The sequence below is a fragment of the Equus asinus genome, chromosome X (genome assembly GCF_041296235.1).
Source record: "Equus asinus isolate D_3611 breed Donkey chromosome X, EquAss-T2T_v2, whole genome shotgun sequence".
In the NCBI taxonomy this organism is placed as follows: domain Eukaryota; kingdom Metazoa; phylum Chordata; class Mammalia; order Perissodactyla; family Equidae; genus Equus; species Equus asinus.
In genome coordinates, this window is record NC_091820.1 from 54,370,932 (window position 1) to 54,381,744 (window position 10,813).

A 10,813-nucleotide genomic window follows, 5' to 3' on the forward strand; every position below is an offset into this window, starting at 1 on the left:
GTGGTAGAGCCTAGTAGGCCTCAGAGAATGTGTGTCTCATCATCTCTTTGTGCTCTTGAGCAGATAGAGAGGCAGACATCCAGAAAGGAGAGAGAGGACAGGGAACACAGGGATGGCCTGTCTGGATCTGGCTAGGATCAGCAGAGTAGCCCTGCGGCCTTCCTTTGCCAGGGGCTGGAGTGCAGGCAGGCCAGGACTAGGGCTGAGTGGGAGTTCTCCAGCCTTGACAGTTGCTCCCTGTCCCCACTCCTGTGGCTTGCAGGCACCTGACGGGCACCCCTTGCGTGTGTGGAAGGCATCCACAGAGGTGGCGGCCCCTCCAGCTGTGGTACTACACCGTGTTCTGCGGGAGCGAGCCCTCTGGGATGAGGATCTGCTGCGGGCCCAGGTGCTGGAAGCCTTGATGCCGGGTGTGGAGCTGTACCACTATGTCACCGACAGCATGGCACCCCATCCCTGCCGTGACTTCGTGGTACTTCGGTGAGGGCCTCCAGCTGTCAGCCTGCCGTGCCTGGGGGACTAGGGAGGTGGGGTGGAAACTGGCACAAGGAACCTGAGTGTGTCTCCCTTTCCCACAGGATGTGGCGCTCTGACCTGCCCCGTGGGGGTTGCTTGCTTGTCTCTCAGTCCCTGGATCCTGAGCAACCTGTGCCAGAGTCAGGGGTGCGGGCCCTGATGCTCACTTCCCAGTACCTCATGGAGCCTTGTGGCCTGGGCCGCTCCCGGCTCACTCACATCTGCCGTGCAGACCTCAGGTACCAGGCCCCCTCAGCCCTGGCACCCTCTGCTTCTGCCCCACACCGCTGATCCCTGGGGGCTGGAAGCATGTCCTTTCTCCCCTTCCCCTGGCAAGGGCTCCAGAGAACTCCTGGCTCATGCCTGCCTGTTTCTACCTCCCCAGGGGCCGCTCTCCTGACTGGTACAACAAAGTCTTTGGGCACTTGTGTGCCATGGAAGTGGCAAAGATCCGGGACTCCTTCCCCACCCTGCAAGCAGCTGGTCCTGAGACAAAGTTGTGAGCCTCGGCCTGGTCCCAGGGTGGCACCACCTGGGCCCCCGGTACCAAAGGAGTAAGAGGGAAATGAGAGGAGAGCAGCTCTCAGCTGCTGCTTCCAGGGGCAGAGGCAGGCCTGTGCAGCTGCAGCTGCCTCCCTTACTTCCTGAAGCTCCTCCACACATACAGGGGAGGAAAAGAGAATTTCAGTGTTCCATCTCCATTCCACCCTCAAACCTGTGTTCTGCTCTCCAGAGAGAGAGAGAGAGAGAGAGAGAAAGAGAGAGGGGGAGAGGAGTCATTTTAGGAGCAAGAAGATGCTACTGCCCTCCAGGCCCATGGAGCCACCAGTCAATCTGAAGCCCTACTGGCTGCCCTCCACTGCAGGGGGAAGGAAGTAGACAGCAGTGTGTGCTCCCAGATCTCCACAATTCAGAGAGGCCAAGCCATCCTGTTTGGTACTAGAGTCCCTCTGAGGTTGGACAGGAAGTTCTGGTCCTGCCTTTAGGCCCAACATTGGCCCTGAACTGGCTTTTCCAGAGAAATTGGACTGGAGTGGATGTGCACAGGGGCAGAGCACAGGGCAGCCCCAACCCCACGATCTGTTCTACTTGTGTAAATACAATGAAGACTTTTATGAAGCTGATTTAAAGAGTGGGCACTGACAGGCAACAACAATTTGGGATAGCTTGAGATGTGAGAGTGGGGGGAACCTTCCTTTCTCAGGTCTCAAGAGACCAATGAACCAATCTCCTCTGGCTTGGGCCCCATACTTTATCTGCCACTCTCTGGGGTCCCATGTAGCCTTTGGGCACACACTGCCATGTCTGCAGAGTAAACAGGCTCATCCCCTCACTGCATGGGCTGAGCACAAGCAGATGGTGGCGAGGAGAGACAGATCTGTGTCCATGTCCTTTCTCCTGCGGTAGCAGGCTGACATAACAGTCCCTTCCTCAAGCAGAGACCTGGCCCCCAGCTCAGGCGGCCAGCCAGCCAGATAGAATGGCCTAGTGTCATTTCAGCCAGCTGGAGCTTGATCCAAACCTGACCTATCCCACCCACCAGCCATCTTGGTTCATGTGGAAATTCAAATGCCAACTGGTGCTTTATTTTTCTTTCAGATGAATAAACTAGAGTGGGATGGGTCCCAGCCAACGTTGTAATTTTTAAGCCTATTTTATTTGTACCTATAAATACTGTACAGTCAGAATATATATATGTATTTGTGTGTGTATATACATATATATATATATATATATATATGTATATACACACACGTCTATATACACACACATATATTCTATCATGAGTATACTATAATCTGTGGGTGGGAGCAGGGATCTGGAAAGCCTCGGGGTGGGGAGGCAAGGCACTTAAGATACGATGGGGGAGGTAGAGAGCAGGATCCACGTGACCCCTCAGCAGAACAATAAAACATTACTAGAAATGCAGTCTGGCTCTGTGGCTGTCTTTGCTGAGACTATGGGCGCAGGACTGGGGAGGGGTTACAACACAGGCTTGGTATTAGGGTCAGAGGTTGTGAGCATTGCTGGCATAGGACACAAGGGGAGGCTGCAGGAGGAATTGGGGAGGGCCTCAGCTCTTCTCTTTGGGAGGTGATTTGGGAGTGGGGAGGTGGAATTCTGAGAATCCAGGGCTTAGGTGGAAGCTGAAGACCCCATCCCCCGTCCCCTGACCTGGCCAGTGTCCCTGATCTGAGTGGCCCACAAGCATGCCCTCAGGCATCCTGACAGTAGCCCAAAGGAGAGATGCCCCTGGCTATGCTGTCCTTCCTTCCCCTGCCACACTCAGCCTAAGCTGAAGGATGAAGAGTGGAGACTCAGCCCCAGGAGGCTTGGGGAAGCTGTTCCACTCATAAGCCAGCCTATGAGAGGTCTAAGTCCTCGAGACAGCCTCTAGTCTGGCACCAGTGACCAGCAAATCCCCAGGTACAGAGGGGCCCCCTCATTTTGTCTTTCCCGCAGGCTTGTCTTTGCCATGTTGCTGTAGCCCTAAAATTCCCCAGCTCTGCGGAGCAGCTAGAGAGAGTACAGGCTTTGCGATCACATCTGTGTTTGCATCCCTTCAGTGCTATGGAGTAGCCTGGAACGAACAAGTCCTGTTCTCTCTCTCTCAACCTCAGCTTCCTCGTGGGCCAAAAAGGCCAGTGATACCTCGTCACAAGTCTGGCTCAGTAACTTCAGGTTGGCCCACCCCAGTCTCCACCCTCACTCAGCCTGAACAGATTGGGGTGCCTGTCAAGTCCCACTTCTCTGTCACCTCCTTCCATTCTCTTCTGGGTTCTGCCATCTCTACATGCCTTTGGCCTTTTTTTACTGCTGCTGCCTGGAGGTCTTGGCTAGCCCTGAAAGGAAAGGAGGAGGAGCAGAGGGCCTGTCAGCCCCTTGCCTTTGGGAAAACAATGGAGGCGCCCCACGTGTGGATGTGGGATGGGAGATTGCTCAAGCAGCACTGGTGTTGAGGGACACCGGTGTGAAGCTCCGACCAGTAGGTTTTTGGGTTTTTTTAAAGATTGGCACCTGAGCTAACATCTGCTGTCAACCTTTTTTTTTCTTCTCCTTCTTCTCCCCAAACCCCCCAGTACATAGTTGTATATTCTAGTTGTAGGTCCTTCTAGCTCTGCTATGTGGGACGCCGCCTCAGCATGGCCTGATGAGTGGTGCCATGTCCGCACCCAGGATCCGAACCAGCAAAACTCCGGCTGCTGAAGCAGAGAATGTGAACTTAACCACTTGGCAACAGGGCCAGCCCCCGACCAGTAGTTTTTGAGGAAGGCAGCCAGGGGCCTTCTGGCACAGGCGGCTGGTCATGGAAGGAGGCTGGGTCATGGTACAGAGTATGGGGTTGAGCATACTGTTAATGGGCAGTATGAAAATGACGACCCAGCTGATAGTCACTAGGAGACAGATAAAGAGTTATGAGGGAGGCTCCTAGAAGGGCCAGAGAATATTCCCCCAACCTTTCAGCTCTGAACTCTGCTGCCCTGGACCAGCTGCCCAGTGTGGTTCCCCTACATCTGGCATCCTGGGAGAGGTAGTGCCAAGCAGAGGAGCTTCTCTGGACCTTAGTGGTGTCCCCGTGCATAAAGCAGAGGCTCCCATCCCTGTGCCTCTGTCTGGTCCACTGTGCAATCCATGAATGGACCATCATGGCCAATAGACAGGGGAGTGGATCTCATAGAGATGAGGCCACCCAGGCCCCTCACTCCCACACACGTGGCAAGCACTGCCCATGGCCATTTCTAGCCCTCAGCCTTATACCTCGACCCACCCTGAGTTGACCTTTTCCTTTCCCTGGTGCCAGAGAACTCTCACCCTCCAATTCCCACCCCTGTTGCCTATACTTTTTCCTCTTGTGCCTCCACTGACCCGATAGCTCAAAGAAACCAGGCTGTGGGTAAATCCCATGTGGGAATTGGACAATCTATCTGTGAGCTTCCATCTATTATTTTCTAGTCTCCAGTGCCCTGTTGCCAGAGTGGCCGAGGGTAGATGGTAGACAGATCCAGGTTCAAATCTAGCTACATTGTGGCCTGGTTGTGTGACTTTAAGTGACACATTTAACCTTTCTGATTTCTTTTTCTCATAGATGATAAGGATAATCCTCATTTATATCTTGCAAGGTTGTTGTCAAGGTTAAATGAGCCAATGGTCGTGAATGTGGCTGCATAGTGCCTAGCACATAGCAGACTTGACTACATGGTAGTCTCCTCTGCCCTCCTCCTCCCTGTCAGTCAGGCTCTGTGGGGAGGGCTTGGGCTTGGGTGGGTGGCTGGGGTATGCATATTATTTTCTACTTGGCATCAAGGTCCTACCTACCCTAGTGGCTCCCAGGCCTCCACAGCCTCAGTTCCCACCATTCTGGACACACCTACCTCCTCACCAGGCTTGAAATATCCCAGTGATATTGTGCATCCTAACTACTAATTGGTTTTTACTCTACTTCCTCCTTGAGAATGTGGCCCCATGTCCATATCTTCCTTCTTGAGCCCTCCTTCTTCTACGCAATAAGATCTCTTCTTACTTTTTTGGCCATAGCTCCTGGCCTTCTATCCTTGCCCCTCCCACTTCTCTCTTCCCTCTGCCCTACCCCGACCTCAAGCATTCCTCCAAATTCTTCCTTCTCCTTCTCCTCCCTGCTTCAGCTTTCTCGTTAGGGACCTCACTGACATCCGTTGTTTCAGTTTACACCTCTGTGCAGATGACCCCCCACCCTGTCCCTGTCCAGAGCCCCATCACCTCCTCGACCTCAGGCCAGTATTTCCCACTGCATGAGTGGACCTTTCTACCTGGAGGCCCCACCTGCATATCAAACTCAACAGGCCCAAGCTAAACTCATCATCTTCCCACACACAGTCTGCTCCCCACTGCCTGTTCTGTCTCTGTTGGTGGCACTGTTATCTTCCTGGCTGCCCAGCTCAGATCCCCAAATCAGCCATAACCCCTCCCTCCTTCTCACCTTCCTCCACAACCATCCATCCATCCATCCATCCATCCATCCATTCAAACACTCCTCCATTCTGCTATTCAACGAGTAGTTGTGAAATGTCTATGTGCCAGACCAGACTCTGTTAAGATACAGGGAATACAGCAGTGAACAAGACTGACAAGGTTCCCACCTGCCTTTAGCACACATTCTAGTAGATGGGTGAGTGGAGAGAGGTACACATACACAAGCTAACTTCAGCTATGATAAGGGTGATGAAGGCAATACAGCAGGGTGAGGTAGTAGTGACTGAGTGCTTACTTCATTAGGGTGGTCAGGGAGCGCCTCTCTGAGGAGGTGACATGTAAGCCAAGACCAGAGGGAGGAGAACGAATCAGTCACGCAAAGATCTAGGGGGAGGAGTGCTGGGCAGAGGAAATAGTCAGCAAGTACAATGGTCTTGGAGTGGGGACAAAGTTGCCATTTTCCAGGGTGAGCAGCTGGTCACCTTGGCTGGGGTGCAGGGAGCAAGGGGGAAGTGGGAAGAGATGGAGTCAGAGAGGTAGGTAAGGGCCAGATCACATGATCCTAAAGAGGAACTATGCACATCCTGTTTAGTCTACCCCCACAGCATCTCTCATATCCAGCCCCTGGCCCCATGTCTGAAGCACCCCAGTTCATATTGCATTCCTTTCCACCTCGATATTAGGGAGAAGCCCTCACTTCCTTTCTCTCTTCTCCCACCCTTTTCCACCTATACCTAGTACCAGGCGAATCTTTCTAAAGTCAAATGTTATCCTATGCCTTTCTGACTCAAAAGCCGTCAATGCCGCCACTTTCCCCTCAGTTGACTACCAAACTGTGGCGTTCAGGACCCCACAATGCAGCCTTGACCTTTCCACCAACTTTTTCCTCCCCTTCACTTCCCTTCTCCAGTCATGTCTCAGGAATGCTCCTTTAGTTCCCTTTGCCAGGAGTGGACGGAGGACGGTCTTGGACTCAGAGGACTCAAGTTCAAGTCTCAGCTCTGCCAGTTCTTAGCTCTAGGGCCGTGGGCAAGTTATTTAACCTTTCAGTGCCCCGGTTTCCCCATATATAAAATGAAACTCAGAGAGATGTATGGATTACTTAGCAACATAAGTTGATTGCTGCAAAGTGCTATCATGCTCAAACCTCACCAGTCTGGAAACACTAATAGACTCTAATATGTCTCCACCATGAAGTCATCCCTGAAACTTCCAGCAAAGTTCACACTCTCCCTTCTTTGAGTTGTCATTGCCCTTTCATCCATTTCAAGGCTTCCATCTTGCTTATGCCCCCTCTTACTGTTCCTTGGGTACCAGCCACGTAACCAGTCTGCCCATTAGCCTGGGAGCACCTGGGATCAGGATCCTTGTGGGCTTCCTCTCTGAGTCCTTCACAGTGCACAGCTCGAGGAGGCAGGGAGGCCTGCTGAAAGGCATCTGGAGACACACACAGGTGGGTTCAAGTCCTGGTTCTGCCACTTCTTAGCAGTGTGATCTTGAGTAAGCTACTTCACTCTCTGAGCCTCAGTTTTCTCATCTGTAACATGGGTACAGGAATGCCTACCTTGCTAAGGTATTGAGAGAAGCCCGTGCACCTAGCATAGTGCCCAGTACAGTCATGGACATAAAGGGAGCGTTTCATCACTGTTTATTGTGTTGGCTTGTTCACTCCAAGCCCTTGCTCTACAGCCTCTGCCCCCACTTGGCTTGCCCCAACTTCATCCTCTCTAGCTATTCACATCTTCCCAGCCCCAGCCAGCCTTTCCTAACCACCCCACCCCTGAGCTCCTGAAATACTTTTTGAGTGAACTTTTGCCACACAAAACTAACCTCAAATGTACAAGCCTGCATCCTCGTCTAGGCTGTGACATCAAAGACAAGGGACCAGGTGAGAGTCATCTCTGTGGCCCCTGGGTCAGTGTCCAGCACACTCTGGTCTAGAAGAGCCAGTGTCAGGGAGCTCAGGGAGTGTGTGCTGAATGCAGTTAAATATTTGCGTGTCAGACCAGAGAGCCATGACAGCACATGAGGCCAGGGCCAGGAGTGGGAGGGGGCACGGAACTTGAAGGAACCTGGGGAAGGGTAGGTAAGGACAGGACAGCGTCAAACCCTTCCACTGCCCAGGAGGGAACACATGGATACTTAGCACCTACCATATACCCAGAACTGTGCCATGCATTTTCCCAAACAGGATGTCTTTTCAACCTCAAAAGTCCCCTGTGAGGTGTCAGCATCCCCTTTTTCCAGAAGGAGATCTGAGAGTCCTAGAGGCAAGGAGACTTGCCTTGGGGTACACAGCAAGTAAGCAGCTGAACTGAGACTTCCGCCCAGACTCTCAAGCCTGTCTTCTTTCCACTACAGCCCAGTGCAAAGAGAGAGGAGACCCCTACCTCTTGTTGGTGTGTATGGTGGGGCAGAAGGGAGGGAACCAGGAGTGGTAGGTGTGAGAGCTGTTGATCAAAGGAGGAAATGCATTTGAGGAAAGCTGCCTGGGAAGAAAGGAGACCAGGAGGGAGGCAAGAGGGGCAGGGCTGCAGGAATACACAGTGGTCATGGAGGTTGCCTTCTTCTGCCCCCAGCCCACGCCCACAGCTTGCTGGGAGTTGGCCTGCTCTGCCCTGCCTCCAGGATTCCAGCTGGTGGGCAGGCCAGGCTGTGTTCAGAAAGGACTCTGGGCCATCTGAGACAGCCTCTAAAGCAGGCGGATGGGGCCTCAAGCTGACATGGAGGGCCCGGCATTGAGCAGAGGCCAGGGCCACATCTAGGCTATCACGGGCCCCGGCTACTTTTGCTTTCATGGGCCCTTCCTTTGTAAACAATATTTAAAATGTATATTTTATGACTGCATTGGTATGAAGACAAATATTATCCAGGCTGGACTAATCATTATATATTCACTGTTATTGTATTCATTTTTTTTCTTCTGATGTTAAAATAAAGTAAAATTAAAACCATTTTCGTGGACCCTAGGTGCTGGGACAACTGTGCCTAACAATAAGTTGGCCCTGGCAGAGGGCAGCATAGAGTCTGTAAGAGAATAAAACCATTGCTGCTTCCTCAGCGGAAGAGAGGTGCTGAGGCCTGGGCAGCTGGAAGCCCGTTTCTAGACTTTGGGCACATCTAGCCTGTGGACCGCAGTGGCACTTCCTGCTTCCCTTGTTGGAGTGTAGACACCCCTTCTCATTTCCCAACTCCATCCCAGCTATGCTTCCTAGTCCAGAGAGGCAAGCAGACTCCTGTCAGGGCCTCTCACTGGCTCCTATGACCTTGGACAAACTCCTTGCTGTCAAATGAGAGCAATTTATGGCCCAAGGCTCCTGACGGGGAGGCAAAGACCCCAGGCTCCCAGCCTCCTCTCCTCTGAGGGGAGGGAGTGGAGCTGGGCCCAGCTTGAAGCTGGCCTTCTTCCAACAAACCCCCCTGGGAGGAGACAGTTGAATCAGTGGCTCCAGCTCGTCCATGGAGTGGGACATGTTGTTCAGGTCACAGAAAAACGCCAGCATAAACAAGCACTGCTTGTGCAGGCAGAGGAAATGGCTGTGTCCTGGCCTGTGACAGCTTTATGAGGAGGGGAAGCAGAAGAGATAGGGGGAGAGTGAGATGAAGGGTAAGGGGGCAGGGTGCTAAGAAGGGAGACAGGGCCCAGGGCTCAGGGAAAGGGAGGAACAACAGAAACGAAAACCAACCCCTCTCCAGTGTGGTTGACACAGCTCGCCCACCTATTTTCTCATTAGAGAGTCACAAACCCCTGCAAGTGGATACAATTTTAACCCCCATTTTAGAGGTACAGAAACTGAGGCTCAGAGCCGTGAAGGAACTCGGCCAACATTATACTTAGCTAGGTAGTGGTGGAGCTAGATTTGGACAAATCAGGTCTGTGTGACTCAGTGCTAGGTGGGTGGGCAAAGATCAGTCAGTGAGATGGCAACGAGGCGTGGGAGTGAATGAGGCAGAAGTGCCTTTTCTCATGGTTTCATTCGTCTGGGGAGCCAGGTCAGTCTCCGCGCTGTCTCCAATAAAGTACACTTGATTTGTTTCCAAAAGCCTCAGAGGCGGCTGTCAGCTTAATAGTAGCTAACATGTATTTAGTGCCTCCTATATGCCTAGCACTGCTTACACACTTTACATGCCTTTCCTCCTCTAACACTTAGTATGCACTGGTCATGCCAGGCACTGTGTTGTGTACCTCATATGCATTATCTCGTTCACTTTTCACAACAGTCTTACAATTAATAGCCCCATTTTACAGATGAGAGCAACTGAAACCCAGAGAGATAAATGGACATGCTTGAGGTCACAAAGCTAGCAAATGAGGGAGCCTGGATTTGAAGCTTGGTCTGTCATACTCTAAATACCAAAGAAAGGCTGGGGTTGGGTGGGGTGGCGGGCATTAGACCCAGGGAGATAAGCTCGGCAGAGCAAGGGGGCTGAAAATGGGGCTCAGTCGGAGAAGCAGCAACAAAGGACTGAGGCAGTTCTTCACCCAGAGGGTGGTGAGAAGTGGTTTCCATGTCCATGCAGGAAAGAGAGGAAGTAGGTCTAGGGAGCAGCTGGAGAGACTGAGGTTGGATGTTAGGAAGCACCTCCTCATTCTGCGTATCACTAAGGCACCCACTCACCTGGCAGCATCTTGCTTGGAAGCAAGGGGCTGTCTAAAATGACTTGCATGAGGCCTGGAAGTTGAACTAGAATTTGGGGAGGACATACAAGTGATGAGTATCAAGGCTGCCCCAGGGAGAGAAGCCCAAGGCGTCCTGCCCTACATACCGATCTGTATCACCCTCCGGGAAGCATAGGATGTCCTGACCTGATCTGACCTGATTCTTAACTAAAGTTATAGGACCACCCAATACCCAGACCCCACCTGCACTGACACCATTTTAATGGTTTTTTTACGTCATCTTTCCTTTATCTTGTAAAGAAATAACTCATATGCCTATGCCTTATAAATTTAGCCCTGCCCTCAACCCACTGCAGCTCTTCACTGCCCATGGGTCCTGTCCTCATGCTGTTCTCTGAATAAAGGAGCACTACTACCAGACCTTGAGAGTCCAAGAAATCTTTCTTTCAACTTCTCGGCTTGCCGAGCCCACATCGCAAAGACTCAAATTGTCTGGCAAAAGTAGGGCTGATTTCCTCCTCTGGAGACCAGCACACAGATCCTGCTGCTCAGGACACAGGACAGGCTCCACGACAAAGAATTTCCCTACCCTAAATGTCAATAGTGCTGAGATTGAAAAACCCTGGTCTAACTCAAATCCTTCAAGCTGCAATTAGGGTTAACTGGCCAAGGTCGATGGGACCAAAGTCCGTAAAGCCAGGAAATCAAGCGTGAGAAGACGGATGG

The 10,813-nt window shown here is 52.1% G+C and overlaps 1 protein-coding gene across 5 annotated transcripts in view; it reads left to right on the forward strand.

Annotated features, from left to right (window-relative positions):
- Positions 1-2,455, forward strand: part of STARD8 (StAR related lipid transfer domain containing 8) — a 72,982-nt gene extending 70,527 nt beyond the window's left edge. For all 5 annotated transcript variants that reach the window (XM_070502252.1, XM_070502253.1, XM_070502250.1 and 2 more), the window contains 3 exons: positions 263-480; positions 579-755; positions 902-2,455. In XM_070502252.1, coding sequence (XP_070358353.1) covers positions 263-480; positions 579-755; positions 902-1,019 — 513 coding nt within the window. In that variant the 3' untranslated portion in view covers positions 1,020-2,455. The remainder of the gene's footprint in view (positions 1-262; positions 481-578; positions 756-901) is intronic.
- Positions 2,456-10,813: the final 8,358 nt, after the last annotated feature.